The sequence below is a fragment of the Cervus canadensis genome, chromosome 20, assembly GCF_019320065.1.
Source record: "Cervus canadensis isolate Bull #8, Minnesota chromosome 20, ASM1932006v1, whole genome shotgun sequence".
Lineage (NCBI taxonomy): Eukaryota > Metazoa > Chordata > Mammalia > Artiodactyla > Cervidae > Cervus > Cervus canadensis.
This window is the reverse complement of record NC_057405.1, coordinates 24389851-24410534: the sequence shown is the minus strand read 5'-3', so window position 1 is coordinate 24410534 and position 20684 is coordinate 24389851. Positions and strand designations below refer to the sequence as shown.

Genomic DNA, 20684 nt, shown 5'->3' with positions numbered 1-20684 from the left:
CAGCATGATATGCCTTCTTTTAATTGGAGTATAGTTGATTTACAATATTATGTTTATTTATAGTAGCTCAGTCAGTAAAGAAGCTGCCTGCAGTGCAGGAGACCAGGGTTCGATCCTTGGGTCAGGAAGATCCCCTGAAGAAGAAAATGGCAACCCACTCCAGTGTTCTTACCTGGAAAATCTCATGGACAGACGAGCCTGGCGGGCCACGGTTCATGAGGTTGCAAGGGTCGGACACGACTTAGCGACTAAACCCATATTATAACTCAGAGGAACAGTGTAGTAATTCAGTATTTTTATAGATTATACTCCATTTCAAGTTACTACAAAATAGTGGCTGTATTTCTCTGTGCTGCACAATATACCCTTGCAGGATATTTACTTTATACTTAGCGTTCATCCCTCATCATCCCCTGTCCCTATCTCGCCCCTCCCCACTTCTCTCTCCCCACTGGTAGCCACCAGCTTGTTCTCTATATCTCTGAGCCTGCTTCTGGTTTTTAATATTCATTCATTTTTTTATGTCTTAGATTCCAAATATCAGTGATATCATACAGTATTTGTCTTCCTCTGACATTTCACTAAGCATAATACTCTCTAGGTTCATCCACTTTGTTGAAAATGACAGAATTTCATTATGTTTTATACCTAATATTCCATTAGATAAATATAGATAGATATATTCCATTAAATAAATATAGACAGATAAAAAGTGATATATTACATATCACTTGTTTTTGCCCATTCATCTGTTGACAGACATTTAGGTTACCTCCATATTTTGGCTATTGTAAATATTGCTGTTATGAGCATTGGGGTATATGTACCTTTTCAAATTAGTGGGTTTGTATTTTTCCCATATGTATAAACAGGACTGGGATTGCTAGGTCATATGATAGTTCTATTTCTAGTTTTCTGAGAGACCTCCATACTGTTTTTCACACTGGCTACACCAGTTTACATTTCCACCAACAGTGTACATTAGGCTTTGAAGACAAAAAAAAAAAATAGTAGTCTCTAATGTAGGGAGAATGATTTCCATGTACAACAGAAAAGACCCATTTTCTGATATTTATCAAAAAGCCTTAAATAAAGTAATAAAGTAAGTGAAACTTTATCTTCTTTTGTTGTTTTGCATTGTTCTCTCTGTACCCCCAGGAAGGCGAGCAATGCCTATTGTACAATTGGAGCTCAGTAAATGTTTGTTGCATTGCTGTTTGTAAGATTCTACTGCGTATCGTAACTAGGGAGAAAGCCTGATGCAAGGGCAGGTGTAAGGTGTATGAGAAGGGTTTGTAGGAGACATTGATAGAAGATAAGTGAGAAGGAGGGAGAATCACCTTGGATCTCGGGATGGGGAATGGACTCTTAGAAATGATAGTTCAGCTGCTAACTGATGTAACTGGTTCAATTTTTTAAGGGAGATCACTCAAAGAGTGTGAAAGGTGAGCCAAAGTGAGGGAACCTCTTGGCCAGAGCCTCATTAAAAAGTTGGTGAAATAACCCAAACTAAGAAGTGAGTCTTCATTACAGGTGGTAGATTTAGGCTGTGTATCTCATGTCTGCAGAAGCAAGGTTGGATGTGTGCTTATCTGATTGTATATGTCTTGTATCTCAGTCTGAGTTTTACCTTGACTTGCCGTTCTTGCAACTTGTTTGCTAGAGGAAATGGACTGGACAGACAGCTACATATATGTGTATGAGAGTTTCTCGGGGGGCTGTGCGCTATGCTTAGTCGCTCGGTTGTGTCTGACTCTTTGCGGCTGGGGGGCTCAGTGGGGCTCTGGGGGTGGCTTCCAGACCAGAGCACCTCAGCTGAGGGGTTGGGGCACCCAGCACAAGCACTTTGGGCAGTGACTTTCTGATTCCACAGCTTCCTGCCTGAGGAACTTTGAGTAGCTGGCTTTGTGCTTTAGTTTTGGGGATCATCCTTGGAGATCAGGCCAAGAACCACTTCTTTCCCCCTTTCAACAATTTTGTAGCACCAAATTCTATTACCTAACCTTTTTGCTTAAAAGACTGTGATGTTTGTTATTTTCAATATTTTCAAATCAACTCTCACACAGGGACCATTACTTCCAAGCATCATTTAAAAGAAAAAGTCAGTCCCCACTGAAATGTACTGCAAGTTTACTGGCCCTCTGTCACAGAGTAGAATCAAAGAGACAGTTTCATGAAAAAGTGGATAATTGTGTTTTGGGGTCAGGAAACCATTCTTAGCTGCACCTGTGTTTTGACTTCATGGTCGGTTGTGTAGGGTGATTAGGATTGTCATTTACTGGAACACACACACCTGCATGCTTATTTGCTGATACACAAAGAATCTAAAAGGTGATTTGATTTAAACTCCATTTCTGAGTTATTTGGGAACATTCATAATTATTTTATTATTATCTCAGCATGCTTTCCTATTTCTTTGTGTAAGTAATTCTATTAACTCCACCATGAGCCAGATTTTTATTATTTTAGAGAATAGTCCAAGTTCTAAATCATCTAAGAAAATATTTTGACCAGCTAAGCCAAATAGATCTCCCTGATCATCTCACCCAGAATTATTACTCTCTACTGAGCGAGTTATTTGCATTCTTTGTACTTGGTATATGTTGCCATAAACTGCTAATTTACGTTTACATATGACTTACTTCCTAAGTGCAAGGGACATTCTTTGGAGTAAAGCACAAGGAGTGCTCTTCAGAGTTGAGATTCATGTGAGTTTGCTGTCAAAAATTTCTGAAGCAAGCCTTCAGCATAGCAGACTAGCAGATGATTAATTTCAGTCACTACTGGGGCTCCCTCCTGGACATCCCCCAGGTTTCTGGAGGCACTGAACCCATTCTCAGAAGAACTCTCCTGACTGTATCTGCCCTGCCACAACTTGCCTGGGTCCTTGCAGATGCCCTGTGGTATGTGTTCTGTGCCAAGGTTTGGAAGGAAGCAAAGACCATGCATGCTGTTCTCAGTCCCCCTGCCTTCCTGCCTCACGTATGTTTCAAAACGGTTCTCCATCTCCGGAGCTGCATGCAAATTGCTCACACCTTTCCTCAGGACCCGTAACCTTGGTTTTTGAAACTTCAAAGCCCTGGTTCCCATCCCTTTGTACTCCAGGAAAATCTAGCCTAGACTTTGCAAGGCAAAGCCAGGAAGGAAGGAGGGATTGTGGTCTTCTAGCTTCTGATGACTTTGGGGTTGGAGGAAGGAACAAAAGAAGTAAATTAGGCACTTTGCTGACTACAAAGGTCCCTCTTCATCCCACCATCACCATCAGCATCTCGAGTTATTTATGGTAAGGGATCGGGATATATGCATTAACTGGTAAGGGTGTTATTAATAACTTCCTGTTTAAATAATTTATTTTGCATTATAGGATGATATTTATATTTTAGATGCACAAAGAATATTTAGTTTTTTAGGCATTCATCATTATTTCCTTCAAATATATGTCGTTACTCATCCAAACAGTTTGCTTATAAATGAAATCTTGGAGTTTCTTGAATTGAGTGCAGAGATAATAAAATAATGCAATGATTATGACATAGTGAATCAATGAAAAAATTACATCCAGGGAGAAAGCCAAGGTTTCTATCAATGCTTTTCTTCTGATAGCATTGCATATTTTAGAATACGCTCTGTTTCCTTCATAGAAAATTTAAATCAGAGATCTGGGATCACATATTTTGTCAGTCTTGCTAATCAGTAAGAATACTGTGTTAATTTTAAAAGTGAAAAGTACAAATAAATTTCACAAAAGATTCTACATTTATGTTCCTGCCTTTACTGAAATACCATATAATCAAATATGAATTCCCATGTATTATTCATAATGGAATACTGTCACATATTTGATATGGATTAAAGCATTAAAACGTTAGATACAAAAAATAAATAGACTGTTTACAGTTTCACTCCCTGTATCCTGACTCTAGCAGCATATGAGGACAGCATCTTGACAGTGAGTGGTGTGAGTGATGGTGGGGGGAAGAGAAGGGCATTGAGGTTGGCTTGTGAGAGAGAGTTTCCTAGAGCATTTGGAATAAGGAGATTTCAAAGAAGTCGAAATTGTGAAGGCTGCTTCTGTCTGTCCCCTCCTCGGTTCAGTTCAGCCGCTCAGTCATGTCCGACTCTTTGCAACCTCTCCCCGCCTGCTTTCCTGTTATAATTTCTACTGATTAAAACAAGGAGTCCTCTAGGAAACAACTTGGAGAGGATGATGAGGACTTGGGTTGGGCTTTTTCTTTCAGGGCACAATAAGGGAGTCCTATCTGTAAGTAGAGGAAGAAGCCCCGGAAGAAACGGACGTGAAGATGTGGCCTGAGTTCTGTGCTGAGAAACAGCGGGAACTTCCTGCTTTGGTTCTGCTCTCTGTGATGGTGTACAAACCAGTTGTATAAACAGGGCCTATTGCTGAAACCAAGAAGGAACTTTAAATGCACGTGAGAAGAGGGTTCAGATGCATTCTTGCCACCAAGATGTGGCATCCAGGAGGCTGTGAGCCCTGGTAGGCGCTGGCGTGATGCTTGTGGGGTGAGGCACGGGGGTGCATCCTTCTGGGAGAAGATCTCTGTTCCCTGCTGGCTCTTGTCCTTAGAAATTGCTCTTTGGGCTGAAAGTTTCCTCACTTTTGGCAAGACTGGAAGGGAATGCCCCTTTAGGGCATCCCGTGGAGAGAGTATGAACCCAGAGACCTCACCCTCAGACCCCAGTTAAGAAGCCTCATCTTGCCGACCCGACCCTTTGCTGTGGCCTCTGGGCCTCTTGGAAACTCAGTGCTGTCTCCTGGTGCTACTGTGACTTAGATGGTGGGGTCCCCCAAAGCCTCGCCAGCACTTAGGAGGCCAGCGCTGAATTCCCAAGTCACAAAAATAGCATTTTGAATTTTACAGGACACAGTCACTTGAAGTCAGTTTGGGGAACAAATACAATAGAGGAGCTGAGAAATGAGTGGGAGCATAATTGAACAGGCGTATAGACTCTGTCAAAACGCTGCAGCTGAGCCTAGCAGCATAGCTTTTGCTTTTCCATAGTCAGCTTTGTTCATGCACTTTCAATTAGTAATGATCGAAAGTGGACATTCACTCCCAGTGAACACTTTGCTGAGGCCAGAAATGCTTTCCTTTGCAAGTTGCATCGCATTCATTCTCATGTTCTGTGTAAGCGCGATATAAAATCTGAAGTATATCATTATTCATGTTATTTACTTTTATTTTTTTATTTTTATACAATTTTAAAGTTTACACTCCATTTACAGATATTACAATATAGGCTATATTCCCCACATGGTACAATACATGCTTGTGGTCCATCTTACACCCAATAGTTTGTACCTCCCACTCCCCTTCCCCATACCACCCCCCTAAACTGGTAAATGCTCGCTTTTTCTCTATGTCTGTGAGTCTGATTCTTTTATGTCATGTTCACTAGATTGATGTATTGCTTAGATTCTACATATAAGTGATAATAATACAATACTTGTTTTTATCTGAGTTTTTATTTTTAATTTTTGGTCCCACCACTTGGCTTACAAGACCTTGGATCCCTGATCAGGGATTGAACTGGGGCCCTGGCTATGAAAGCGTCAAGTCTTAACCTCTGGACTGCCAACAAATCTCCTGAGAGACATATTTCACTTAGCATAATATCCTCCAGATCCATCCATGTTGCTGAAAATGGTGACTTTTCATTCTTTTTATGACTGAGTAATATTCCATTATATAAATATATATATATATACCCCATCTTTAGTCCTCTGATGATGGATATGTAGGTTGCTTTTGTGTCTTGACTATTGTAAATAGCACTGTTATGAACATCAGGGTGCATGTATCTTTTATTTATTTTTTTTCCTTTTCACTCCTCTGGTTTTTTTTTTTTTTTTCCATTTATTTTTATTAGTTGGAGGCTAATTACTTTACAATATTGTAGTGGTTTTTGTCATACATTGACTTGAATTAGCCATGGATTTATATGTATTCCCCATCCCGATCCCCCCTCCCACCTCCCTCTCTACCCGATCCCTCTGGGTCTTCCCAATGCACCAGGCCCGAGTACTTGTCTAATGCATCCAACTTGGGCTGGTGATCTGTTTCACCCTTGATAATATACATGTTTCGATGCTGTTCTCTTGAAACATCCCACCCTCGCCTTCTCCCACAGAGTCCAAAAGTCTGTTCTGTACATCTGTGTCTCTTTTTCTGTTTTGCATATAGGGTTATCATTACCTTCTTTCTAAATTCCATATATATGTGTTAGTATGCTGTAATGTTCTTTATCTTTCTGGCTTACTTCACTCTGTATAATGGGCTCCAGTTTCATCCATCTCATTAGAACTGATTCAAATGAATTCTTTTTAATGGCTGAGTAATATTCCATGGTGTATATGTATCACAGCTTCCTTATCCATTCGTCTGCTGATGGGCATCTAGGTTGCTTCCATGTCCTGGCTATTATAAACAGTGCTGCGATGAACATTGGGGTGCACGTGTCTCTTTCAGATCTGGTTTCCTCAGTGTGTATGCCCAGAAGTGGGATTCCTGGGTCATATGGCAGTTCTATTTCCAGTTTTTTAAGAAATCTCCACACTGTTTTGTCTTTTAAAATTAGTTTTTGGTTTTTTTTTCAGATATATGCCCAGAAGTGGGATTGGCAGACCATGGGTGGCTCTATTTTTATTTATTTATTTTTTTTAAGAAACTTCCATACTGTTTTCCACAGTGGCTGCACCAATTTACATTCCCACAAAAAGTGTACAAGGGTTCCCTTTTCTCCACATCCTTGCCAGTATTTTTTATCTGTGTCCTTTCTGATAGTCGCCATTCTGACAGATATGAGATGATATCTCACTGTGGTTTGACTTACATTTCCCTGATGGTTAGCCATGTTGAGCATCTTTCCATGTGCCTGTTAGTCACCTGAATGTCTGCTTTGGAAAAATGTCTATTCAGTTCTTCTGCCCATTCTTTAATTGGGTTGGTTATTTATTTGATGTTGAGTTCTGTGAGCTGTTTATATATATTGGATATTAACCCTTTAACAGTTATATCATTTAGGAATATTTTCTCCCATTCAGTAGGTTGTCTTTTCATTTTATTCAAGGTTTCCTTTGTCATGCAGAAGCTTTTAAGTTTCATTAGATCTCATTTGCTTCTTTTTGCTTTTATTTCCTTTACTTTGGGAGATGGATCAAAGAAAAAATACTGCTTTGATTTATATCAAAGAGTGTCTACCTAGGTTTTCCTCTGATTTTTATAGTATCTGGTCTTAAATCACTAAACCATTTTGAGTTTATTTTTTTATATGGTGTTAGAGAATGTTCTATTTTAATTCTTTTACTAAAGCATGCAGATTTAGAAAGATATATTCAGGCAGAAAATAAAAGCAAAATTAGTTTCCTCATCAATAAAACAGGAATAATACTGTATACTTCATAAAAAGTCTTTATGTGGTTAAACATATGCATTTCTTCTGAAAATTATATTCCATACATGGTAAATTCTTTTGTAGATTTTAATGCTCTCAAATACATTCATTTTTTCAATTCTTTAACAGCACTCATTTGTTAGCCAGTGATACCTCATGAGAAATAATTTTTCCTTCTTCTTAACATAAAATATTTCACACCTACAGGAGTATTATGTTACACACATGTAGAACATAAAGAAAAAGAACAAAGAATACATCATGCATTTGCTATGCTGCTTAAGAAATAACACATTTTCGTTTACTTTTGGGGCCCAGATTTGGAAAAACTTTATATCTCCTTGAAAAAATATATATTTCTTGTATATATTTACTGCACTCAACATGTTGAAACAAATTTAGTTTACTGGACACAGGTATACATATACACATATAAACTTGTTCAAACCTCCCCTGTCACTGTTTATTTTGATCTGTCAACTACATAGACAGAGGTGTGTGAAAATATTCTACTGTGATGGTAGACTTCTCTGTCCTATTAGTTTTATCAGTTTTTGGTTTTATATGGTTTGTGCAGAGAAGTTTAGAATTATCACATACAACATGAAATGAACACTATCTTAAGTAATGCTTTTCGTCTTATCTATATTTTTCCATATTTTTATTTAAAACATTCTGTGCTTTTATTTTATAGTTTGAGGATTTCTTATCTAGAACTCATTTAGCTGAATTTTTAAAATCTAATATTATGAACTTTTAATAATGCTGTAGTCTACAATTACTGTGACTCTTGATTCTTGATAGGCTGAATTGTCTCTACTATCACATGCTGTATTCTGGATGTTGTGTTTGTTTGTTTCAATTCTTATCTTCCTTGTATTGCCTTTTTTCTCATTCCCTGTTTTACCCTCTCCCAGTTTGAATATTATACATTCTACTTCAATTATTTTTGGTGGCCACCTAACTAAAATTTTATTTTGTCATTGTCGTTCAGTCACTAAGTCCTGTCTGACTTTTTGAGACCCCATGGACTGCAGAACAACAGGCCTCCCTGTCCCTCACTATCTCCCAGAGTTTGCCCAATATCATGGCCATTGAATCAGTGATGCTATCAAACCATCTTATTCTTTGCCACCCTCTTCTCCTTTTGCTTTCTGTCTTTTCCAGCATCAGGGTCTTTTTCAATGACCTGGCTCTTCACATCAGGTGACCAAAATATTGGAGCTTCAGCTTCAGCATCAGTCCTTCCAATGAGTATTCAAGGTTGATTTCCTTAGGATTAACTGGTTTGATCTCCTTGCTGTCCAAGAGACTCTCAGGAGTCTTATCCAGCATCACAATTCGAAGGCATCAAGTTGTCAGTGCTCAGCCTTCTTTATGGTCCAACTCTCACTTCTGTTTGTGACCACTGGAAAGGCTACAGCTTTGACTATATGGACCTTTGTCAGCAAAGTGATGTCTTTGCTTCTTAATAACCCATCTATGCTATTTTCAGTTACATGTACAAAAGTTAAAACTGAAGTTCTTGGTCACAGAGCCTCTGTCTTTGTTTCCAGGGAAGCCATTGGTTTCAGAACTATATTGTATCAGAATTACTGCTCCTATTTCAGGTTTCTCATTTGAGGATCTCCATTGTATCTCCTAAGCTCAAATATAAATTCAAACATAAAATTATCCTTTTAAATATTTTATCCAGCATTTATAGCATTTTGTGGTAGTAAGTATTTGATGGATATTTAGTCTTCAGTATAAACTTCTTTATTAATTGTGAGTTTTGCTTTTTTCTCAAAATGAAATATATATATTATCATATAATTATACATAAATATTATAATATATATATATACACACATATAAGTATATGTGACATTTCCATTCATAAGATGTATGCTTTTACTATTTGACTGAACTGTGCATTTCTAAACCATTTACCATTTGGTAGAAGACATGTATCATGTCCAGAAAGACTAGTAATATATGGTAGAAATAGTATGAAGTAGTTTTTGAGGGACCAAAGGAAATGCTATGAAATTGCAGTAGAGGAGTTTTCATTTCAGTGGTCAGTGCTCTGCACAAATATATTTCACAAAGCTTCCTTGAAACAGATACATTTTTTATTGGACCCAATAGTACAGATAAAAGGTCTTTGTGTTTGAATTATTTTTAATTTACTTATATTTTAAATTATTTTTTAATTTTTTTAAATTATTAAAGTATGATAACACATACTTTCATAATTTACAGGAGACTTGGAAAATACAGAACAAAGTTTCATATAGTTCCACTATGAATTACAATTATTTTTAAGTAAGATTTTCAGTTGGAGTTTCAATATCAAACTTTCAAAAATTAATAGAATGAATATACAAAAATGTAGGGTATATTGGACCTGAAAAGCACCATGAACCAATTCAACATGATTAAATGTATACAATTTTCATACAATAGCAGAATACAGATTCTATTCAAGTCCCCATAGACTATTGAAAAAGAGATACTAGAATATATATGGGGACATAAAACAAGATGCAAAAATTTCGTAGTCTAAAGGTATTGAAATCATAGAGTCTGTTCTCTTATCACTGTGGAATTATGCTAGAAATCAATATATCAACATCAAAAGATATTTGAAGACAAGTATGATGTGGTATTTACCACCAGAGATCTCTGACTTGGCCATCAGAGCCTCAATACAGTTAGAAAGCTGAGAAAATGCAGAGGGTGATCGCAGAGAAGAAAGCATTTAAACAAGAAATTCATACCAAAGGTACTTTAAAAAGAAACGTCCAATATTAAATAATGGGTGTATCTCAGAAGCCATAACAAAGAAAATTAGAAAATATATATAACATAATAAAACTGAAAAAAGAATTCATTAGCATTTGTTATATGCAGCTGAAGCTGCTCAATGAAGCTAAATAAAATGTGAAATCTTGAATAAAGTATGAAAACAAATAATGGACACTAGCATAAAGTTGTGTGAAATTTGAAAAAAAACTATATTTAACAATAGTATATCACATGCTAATTTCCTGTTTTTTACAACATAGTATTTATTTCTTGGAATTTGATTAGAAGTTTCAAGCCTCATTCAAATTATTTTTTGAATCACTGAAATAATAAGCTTTCTAAAGTTTTAGCAATAATACTAGATGCCAGAATAAATGGAACTATATCAGTGTTTTGAGTGAGTGTAAATTAGAAATCTAGCATTCTATTCATATTTAGTCAACATATAAAACTGTCATAAATTTTTTAGCTAAGCAATAGTTTATGTTTTCTAAAGTATATATATATATTATAAATACTATACACACACAAGTTTTCCTACTATACTTAATATACTTGTTCTTCTTGTGAAAGAACAACAAAAAGGATGGACAAATTAGGGAACATAAACTAAATGAAATGGGAGCACAGAATATGAAATAGGAAAAGTTACACTAAATTGAAGTAAAACATCATCATATAATGCAGTTGTTTTTAAAGATGGCTGCTCATTAGAATCACATCTGGAACTTTAGGGAAAAACAAAACCAAACCTTGACATTTGTATTTTTCAAAAAATTCCTAGATATTTCTAATGTGTATCTGTGTTTTAAAAAGTGATTACATTTTTCTATTAAATGGTAATTTTACTTATATTGAATTCTATTATTTTCTGTTGACCAATCATGATACAATGCTAATAAAATGAGTAATAGTTACATAATCACAATAGTAAAAGATGTTTATCAGTTTTCACAGTCAATAGCTAGACCACCCCCCCAACAAAAAGATATTTACAATTGCAAGCCATAATGTAAACATGATTAACCTAACAATAGAAAATAATTGCATATAATTTGGGTGGTGAAGTAGAGTGATGTGGTAAGTGGAAGTGTATACTTGCACATGCTTTCATCCACCCAGCCAGTCTATGTCTTTGGCTGGTGCATTTTATCCATTTATACTTAAACTTCCCTGGTGGCTCAATCAGTAAAGAGTCTGCTTGACCCAGGATCGATCCCTGGAGAATGAAATGGCAACCCATTCCAGTATTTTTGCCTGGAGAACTCTATGGACAGAGGAGCCTGGTTGGGCTACAGTCCAAGGGATTAAAAAGAGTTGGATACAACTGAGTGACTAACACTTTCACTTTCATTTTTCATACTTATGGTAATTACTGATATGTATGATTCTACTACCATTTTCTTACCTGTTTTTTTGTTTATTAATTGTAGGTCTTTTCTTTCTCTTGTGTTTCCTGCCTAGAAAAGTTCCTTTAGCATTTGCTTGTAAAGCTGGTTTGATGATATTGAATTCTAACCTTTGTCTGTAAAGTTTTTGATTTCTCCATCAAATCTGAATGAGAGCCTTGCTGGGTAGAGTATTTTTGGTTGTAAGTTCTTCCCTTTCATCATGTTAAGCATATCAGGCCATTCCGTTTTGGCTTGTAGAGTTTCTTTTGAGGAAATAGCTGATAACCTTATGGAAGTTCCCTTGTATGTTGCTTGTCATTTTTCCCCTGTTGTTTTTAATATTTATCATATTTATCTTTAATTTTTGTCAGTTTGATTACTGTGTGCCCTTGTGTGTTCCTCCTTGGGTTTATCCAGCCTGGGACTCTCTGCTCTTCCTGGAATTTGTTGACTATTTCCTTTTCCACATTAGGGAAGTTTTCAGCTATTATCTCTTCAAATATTTTCTCAGGTCCTTTCTTTCTCTCTTCTCCTTCTGGGACCCCTCTAATTTGAATGTTGGTGGATTCGGTGTTGTCCCAGAGGTCTCTTAGGCTGTTTTCTTTTTTCTTTTTTTTTCATTCTTTCTTATATATTCTGTTTTGCAGCAGTGATTTTCCACCACTCTGCCTTCCAGGTCACTTATCTGTTCTTCTGCCCCAGGTATCCTGCTATTGATTCCTCCTAGTGTGTTCTTCATCTCTGTTTGTTCTTTAGTTCTTCTAGGTCTTTGGAAATCATTTCTTGCATCTTCTCCATTCATTTTCCGAGATCTGGATCATCTTCATTATCATTATTCTGAATTATTTTTCTGGAAGATTTCCTATCTCCACTTCCTTTAGTTATGTACCTGGGGTTTTATCTTGTCCCTTCACCTGGGACATAATCTTCTGCCTTTTCCTTTTGATTAACTTTCTGTGATGTGGTTTTCTTTCTGGCAGCTGCGCGATTGTAGTTCTTCTTGTATCTTCTGTCTGCCCTCTGGTGGATGAGGCTAGGAGGCTCGTGTAAGCTTCCTGATGGGATGGACTGGCAGTGGGAAAAACTGGTGGGCAGGGATCAGTAAAACTTTAATCTGATTGTCTTCTGATGGGTGGGGCTGTGCCCCCTTCCTGATAGCTTTTGGCCTGAGGCAACCCATCCCTGGAATCTACAGGCTCTACATGGATCAGTGTTGGCTTCCAAGGGGCTCCTGCCAAGGGGCTCCTCCCAGCACTGCTGCTACCAATGCCCTGTCCCTGTGGCAAGTCCCTGTGGGCCCACGTCTCTGCAGGAGACCATCCAAAACTGCCAAGATCTGGTTCAGTCTCCTGTGGGGTCACTGCTCCTTTCCCTTGGGTCCTGGTCCATGCAATATTTTGTTTGTGCCCTCCAAGAGTGAAGTCTCTGTTTCCCCCAGTCCCATGGAAGTGAAATCCCTCTGGCTTTCAAAGTCAGATTTCTGGGGGATTCCCAGTCCCTGTGCTGGATCCCCATGCTGGGAAGCCTGATGCAGGGCTTAGAACCTGCACAACAGTGAGAGAACTGTTGATATTACTATTATCCAGTTTATGGGTCACCCACCTGGCAGGTATGAGATGGGGTTTTATCGTGATTGTGCCCTTCCTACCATCTTGTCACAGCTTCTTCTTTGTCTTTGGATGTGGGGTATCATTTTTGGTGGGTTGCAGCATTCTCCCGCTGATGGGTGTTCAAAGCTAGTTGCGATTTTGGTGCTCTCTCAGGAGGAGATGAGCACACATCCTTTTAATCCGGCATCTTAACCAATTTTGGGTCTGTGTTAGAAATTTTAAAAGTCAGAACATCTGATTTTCAAACTGTTATGCCTTAGTACAAATCAGACACTAAGTCAGAATTTGACAACCTGGTGCACTGGCTAAGTCTGGGTTACCATTTTTTAAAAAAGTTTAACTGAAACACAGCCATGCTTACTATTTACGTATTGTGTGTGCCACTCTCCTGCTACAACGGTAGAGCTGAGTACTTTCAACAGAAATTTCCTGGCTCACAAAATCTTAAAATATTTATAAACTGGACTTAGACCATAAAATTTGCCAACACCCAAACTAAATCATATTCTGTATCATACATTCATAGAGGAGCTTTTTCCTAGCCTAGCTTTCTCCTTTGCATTATATATATTTATGATTTGGTGGTTCTCACAATAAATATTTATGCATGCACTCTTTGTCTGATTAGCATTGTAGAATGGTCAAATTGCTCTTCAATATATTGATCAGATATTCTTATATTCATTAAACCAAGTATCATAATATCCTTCCCTGAGCTGAAATTTGCTGGCTTCTAAACTAGGAATGTTTCAGATTCTAAACTACTTTATGTGCTAGTGCAACTATGGTTACTTTAATTATGGAAAATAAGTAGAAAAAGTGTCAATTGGCAAAGCAGGAAAGGGATTTCAGAAATTTTAATCATTAAAGTTTTGCTTAAAAGTTGTTGATGTTGAAAGGAAAATATAATAAAATCCTAGTATTTCAACCAACATAGTGCTGAGACTTAACTTATTTGAATCAGTTTCCCGGGAGTCCCAGACCACCGCCCCCCACCCCCCGCCCCGCCCCAGTTATCGTAGAAGTGGAGCATCACACAAACTGCATTAATTAACAATGGCATGTGTTTTCTCTGATCATGGAGAACTCATATCCAGAAAGAAGCTTATATACACAGATGTATCCACTTAGACATTCCCCATGAGTTTCTCTTCTGGTGTAAGAGACAATGACTTTTAGGCCTGGGAAATGCTCTCAGCTATCATTTACTAAACAAAGCATCCTTCCTCTGGGGATTTACAGGATGTCACTGTGTTCCGCTTCTGTTTGTAGCAGTCTGAGAGAGAGGAGTTTGGACTGATGGGAAGGCTATGCGGCCTCGATCACATTAAGTGTGAACGTTCTTCATCTGGGGGAAATACTTTGCCTCAACAAATTTAGTTGTACCACTTTCAGTACTTATCAATAAAGAGGAATAGGGATCCTCGTACATAAAAGATTGGAGAGAGCCAGTAAAACTGGGGCATGTAAAAATCTGAATATTTTCAAGGTATGGTTTAGAACTTGTAAGCTGATGCAGCAGATCTAAGCAAGCTCAACTATTTTATATATATATATAGTCAGACACGACTGATGTGACTTAGCAGCAGCAACAGCAGCATACATGTATATATATATATAAATATTATATATATATTAAACATATATATTATATTAATATAATTGTATATGTATTTTATATATATATATATCTCTGAAGATAAATGTTATATTCTGTGTACTGTGTGAAATGTTTGATGCCAAACAAGTCTCCAGGAATGGAAGTGAAGACAGCTTGCCTAGCCATGTAGTTTAAAATAGTCAACTCCCAAGCATGCATTACACTTCATGAACTCAATTTACTGTGACAAACTTCTTACAAATAGTAATCAGTATTTGGGATACCCAGGTGACTCAGTGGTAAAGAATGCAGGAGACGCGGGTTTGATCCCTGGGTGGTGAAAAGCCCCTAGAGAAGGAAAAGGCAACCCACTTCAGTATTATTGCCTGGGAAATCTCAAGGACAGAGGATCTGGTGGGCCACAGTCCATGGGTTACAAAAGAGTCAGACACAACTTAGCAACTAACCAACAACAACAACACAAATCACTATTAGACTTCAAACAGAGTAAGACAAAATACCAAAGCAAATTCTGTAGAGTTGGTCTAAGAACATTGTATAATTTTGCCTCAGTTGTATACACACATACTTGTTGTTGTTAAGTGTTGAGTCCCAGTAAAATACTTTGAAAACTGCCTGTCAAAGCAGACGCAATGAGTGGATACAAGAATTCCACTGTTGGGGAAAATAGTGATTATTTAGAGTCAACTTACATATGGTTCAGTGCTATTAAGACTAGGCAACACTTGAGGGAATAAATACAAGCTAATACTTTTCTTACCTCTGATAGGTTAGAGGGGAAGTGGAAATTGAAAGACGCTCAGTTGTGTCCAACTCTTTGCGACCCCATGGAGTATACAGTCCGTGGAATTCTCCAGGCCAGAATACCGGAGTGGGTAGCCATTCCCTTCTCCAGGGGATCTTCCCAACCCAGGGATCGAACCCAGGTCTCACGCATTGCAGGCGGGTTCTTTACCAGCTGAGCCACAAGGGAAGCCCATTATTGAGGAAAGTGGCTCTATATGTTTTGCTTTAGTTCAAGTAACTAGATGCCTCCTCTGTTAGGAAAAAGCGGTGGTTGTTGTTTTTCCAGCTCATTCGTCTACTGAGTGTGGCCATTTTCTCTTCTGTCCAGGAGATTGCATCAACAGTTTGAAAGCTATAAAGAACAAGTGAGGAAAATCGGGGAGGAAGCGCGACGTTATCAGGGAGAGCACAAGGATGATGCCCCGACCTGCGGGATTTGCCACAAGACCAAATTCGCGGACGGCTGTGGCCACCTGTGTTCCTACTGCCGCACCAAATTCTGCGCGCGCTGCGGGGGCCGCGTGTCTCTGCGGTCCAACAACGTGAGTACGGTGGCCGCGAGCCTCCAGCATCCCTGAGCGCAGGCGGGTGCGCCCCACCCGCGCCTGCTCGGCGCAGGGGACGAGTGATGCAAAGAATTCATAAAAGATGCTCTTTGTATGCATGCACCTCACAAACAATTGCCACTCAGAACCAACAGGTTACTTGTGGGAGCACATTTGTTTTCTGAAGAAGGTCGGAGATTTATATTTAGTGTCAGGAATTAAGAAATTCTTGAAAGGTGTTGTGGTCAGTTCTCCTTGTACAAAGCAATGAAACCCAACAACCTACCTTTAGTTTCTGCAACATGTTTCAGATTGAATGAAGATAAAATCTGTAGAGTTTGTGTGGCATTAATTTAACCCAATATAATCATTTATGAAGTGATAATTAGCCTCTGTGAGAATCCCTTCATTTACTATCATGTCTAAGAAATTTAGTACTAAGTTTATCTCATGAAAATTATTTGGATATTTAAAGAGTGTGTCAAAATATTGTTTGTTTGTTTTTTCATGGAGTCTTGCACTTTTGTCTCCCTAATTTGGAAAAATCACAGTTAGAATTAAACTGAAGTTACCACTCAACATTGTTTTTTAGTAGTGTATTTGAGCTGTAAGTAGGGTATTATTCTAAAATCTCTCTCAGGGGAATTAAGACATTCAGTAAAATAGACGCATTATTATACTTAAGATGAGCCTACTATTATCTTTGTATCTTTAACTTCTCTGAAAAACAGCTTCTTTATGTATGAAATTGTATGGTAATAATTACTATATATGGTTGTTATGAGAATTAAAACAGTTCTAATCTATGCACATTTAATTTTTCTTTAGGTTCCATTTTTTTGACCACATAATAATTTTTTTTCCTTCTAAAACTTACGTGTTTTAGTTAATCTTCATGTGCTACCTTATAGACTTTCTAGAGCAACTGTGGATTGAGATCTTGTTTGGCACATAAAAAAGTGCACCGGGTCTATTTGTTTAATTTCCCTTCTTTAGTTCTTGAAAACACTATTTTGGAATAAAATCTCACAAATAAAACCTGTGATGATATTCAAAATACTTAACAACTCACTCTGAAAAGTGTTGGCCCTGAGCAATACAGTGCAAAGGGGTTAAGTGTTAATTCTGGCTGCGTGTGCATAGTGTGGGATGCTTTTAAATTCACATTATAGGTTTGAAGCAAGCCAGTAACATAGAGTCAAACTCATGTTTTAAACAGGAGATGTGTTTAAAGGAGATTGAACTAAGGGGCACTTATGCTTTCAAACAGACACCCAGGCCTAGTGAAGTTCATCTATCTTTACTATACCCATTCAATCTTGGGAAAAGTTAAAACTAAAAAAATAAATAAAAGAAAACACAACTTACAATTTTTAATCTTGGGCAAAAGACAAAAATTGTATAAAGTTGGTTTTTCCTGTGACATTGTAAATGTTGAAATGAATATTACAAATAAATCAACCTTGTGGGATAATTTATGGCTGAAATAATATAGTTCCTTTCTCTTTTTATTTATTACAGACACTTCCCTTTCTTACATTTTTCCAATTCATAACTATAAATATTTTAAGGACAATTTGATACAATTATTCACTTAAATTTTATGCATTTTAGTATAATCTTCTCAATAATAGGTAAACCAAATATGGTAGCATTTTTTTTTCTTTCTAAAGAATGTCTTAAATATAGATTTAATAATCCAAGTTCTAAAAATTTCTGAAATTGTAGTGTCCAACTTTTGTACCTACAATATAGCAAGATGATTATATGTGCATTTGGAATGAAAGTTTGAATAGTGACTATTTTTTGGTAAGAATAAACATTTACTTTTCAAAGTACCTGTATTTTTATACTTTAAAGTTGCATATGATTGTTTTCTTAAAATCTGGTTATTAATATGTGCCTTATTTTCATTTTTCTCTTCTTTTCTCTCTCCCTTCACTCCGCTTCCTTGGATGCTTTCCCAAAGGAGGACAAAGTGGTTAGAATCCATGATTTCTTTTCTATCACTTGTTATTACAATGTCATGAATTTTATTAAGAGAATGTTTCACTTTCAAAAAGAAATTAAGTGCTAGGAAGAGCTCATTCCCAGTTCTCATGGAAAAATAAAATGAATATCTAGGAGCATTACAGAGTTTTATATTAATAGGCAAAGCCTGGATAATAGTCATGGAAATAGTGATATTTTAATATAATTAAATCATTATGAAACTCATTTGTTCTCTTAGCTCCCCGAGTTCTGAGGATGATCTGTTTGCCTTTAGGAACAATCACGCCTAATGAGCTCTGCCTTTCTCAACACTCTTTAGATGCATAGACAGATGATTTGAAACTTTCTGGTAGAAGAAATGGAATGCATTAATTTAGTAGAGAGGAAGGATCAAATTAAGATCAAGAACTCAGAATAAAATGATATTTCTCTAGAACACAAGTAGTAGAGTTGTCATATTGAACCACAGTTTTGCTCTTTTCTTTTCCCGCATTCGTTGAAATCACTCCCTCAGGGAGTAAAAGGTCACCTTTAATTTTTATCAACCTTGGAAACCACAGAGGCTATACTCAGTAAGATAGGAGATGAGTGAAACCTTCAATCAGCCTGTCCTTTGTATATATACATACTTTGTATACACACTTCCATTTGGTATAAATTACAATTCCCCCAAAGTCATTATTTCCCACTATGAGACTGAGTCAATGAGCATTTCAGGTTCAATATATCAACTCAGCTGACCCTGTTCAACTGTTTTAAATTTTAGATTACATATAGTGCATAGGTAGTCAGTGTGACATTAAGTTGAACATTAATTTGTATTTTTAAGTTTGTTGCTAGTGTATGTTATCAGTATTTTTTTCTATGAAAAAGAAATTAGATTGAAAATTATTTGGTTTAATTATTTCACTGTGTTTCCTTGTAACATGGGTGGTATGTGAGATCATTTTAGGGGTTGTTATTTTAATGCAATACAGGTTTCCCATGCTATCTGGAAGTAGAGTGTTTCTATGAAAACTTTTGCAAGTCCAAATGGCATATAAAAGGAAGAACCAGTTACCTCTGGACACATCTTGCTAACAGATGCACAAAATAAATCAGATAAAGCACAGATGCCCAGAGACACAGGTCAGAGTATGGTGACCAGACGCTGAGATGCTGGTGGGTCTGGGAAAGGAGCTTGGGGGTCCCACTATCTCTGCTCTGACTGAGCACTGCCTCTATAACAGTTCACTCTAAACCAAACACAGAATGATGTTTTCACATCTCACCTTTTTTTTTGTACAAGTGAAAAGCCTTTTTGGATTTCCTTCATTTAGTCAAAACAGGTACAAGTACAGGTCTTTCATGAAAGTAAAGTGGAAAGAAGTGAACTTTTGAAAAGTGGAGGACAGCAGTAGTGTATCACATTAGAAAAAATGTAATTATAATATCACAGTTTTGGTTGCATGAATATTATTACTTTGGATGAGTCTGAATTTGAAGTGTAGATAATTCTTAAATCCTTTAAAGAATAAAAGTTAAGTGCATAAATAATGCTGGTGTCATGCAGAACTGGTGATAAAACTTTAGCCGCTCCAGTGGAGCTGGCCAGGTTGATTGTCCTATATATGCTTGTTATGATTACTGACTCTGTAACAAGAATTCAGGTGGATTTTGTGGTTCTCAGGCTAATAACAGAATTAAAAGACCTATAACATACAATAGCTTTCAATTATTTTATTCACTTTGATTAGAGTGTATATATCTAAAACCTACCATTTATGTTTAAGTACCTGGTCATAATTTCATTAAACTCCTTCGTAACCGATTGAGATTGTTCAATGAATTGCTTTCTAGTCCAAGGAAACTGAAACCAGATTTTGTCTTTGTGTTAAATAGTTGAGTATTAAGCAAAGTGCTTGCTGTTTCTTCCTCTATTCCTCTGGCATCTTTTATTTTTAATGGAGAAATTACAATTTGCAAATGTGTGTGTAGCAAGAAGAGGAGACTGATGGATGGTATGAGAGGAAAGCAAAGAGTAACAGGATGAATAAAACCTTTCTAAAATCAATCTCCATCTTGATAAATGCAATGATAATGAAGTCTACATAGGTTGTTAAATTGATGAATAATGTGACTAAAATACTACTATACATGATATGAAGACCTAAGATTAGCTAAGATATAAATATTTCTTTATTGAGTCCAATGAAAAATATTCATGATCCTATTTTTTTACAGCCCGGCAATGTTTTATTTTAAAATTTTACTGTTAGTCTAAATCAGCTCTAGTAACTTGGGAGATTGCATACTTGCTTAAAAAGAAAATGGCTTGTCATATATAGTCACTTTGCAATTGACCCATAATAGTTTATAATAAGAGATTATTTTATATTATTTTTATTATTTTTATAATATTTATTTGTATTATTTTAAAGTGCACACTTTCAGAGATAAAATGGCAGTTTTTACTTCATAAAAAGGCCTCTCCAAAGTCTGAATACATAGGGGTACTAAGGATTTCCCCGCAACCTGTCTAAATTGTTTTTGTCTT

The 20684-nt window shown here is 36.8% G+C and overlaps 1 protein-coding gene across 28 annotated transcripts in view; it reads left to right on the top strand.

The window, feature by feature from the left end:
* Positions 1-20684, top strand: part of RIMS1 (regulating synaptic membrane exocytosis 1) — a 582755-nt gene that overhangs the window by 233038 nt on the left and 329033 nt on the right. For all 28 annotated transcript variants that reach the window (XM_043439256.1, XM_043439244.1, XM_043439243.1 and 25 more), the window contains exons 3-4: positions 15940-16153; positions 18126-18137. In XM_043439256.1, coding sequence (XP_043295191.1) covers positions 15940-16153; positions 18126-18137 — 226 coding nt within the window. The remainder of the gene's footprint in view (positions 1-15939; positions 16154-18125; positions 18138-20684) is intronic.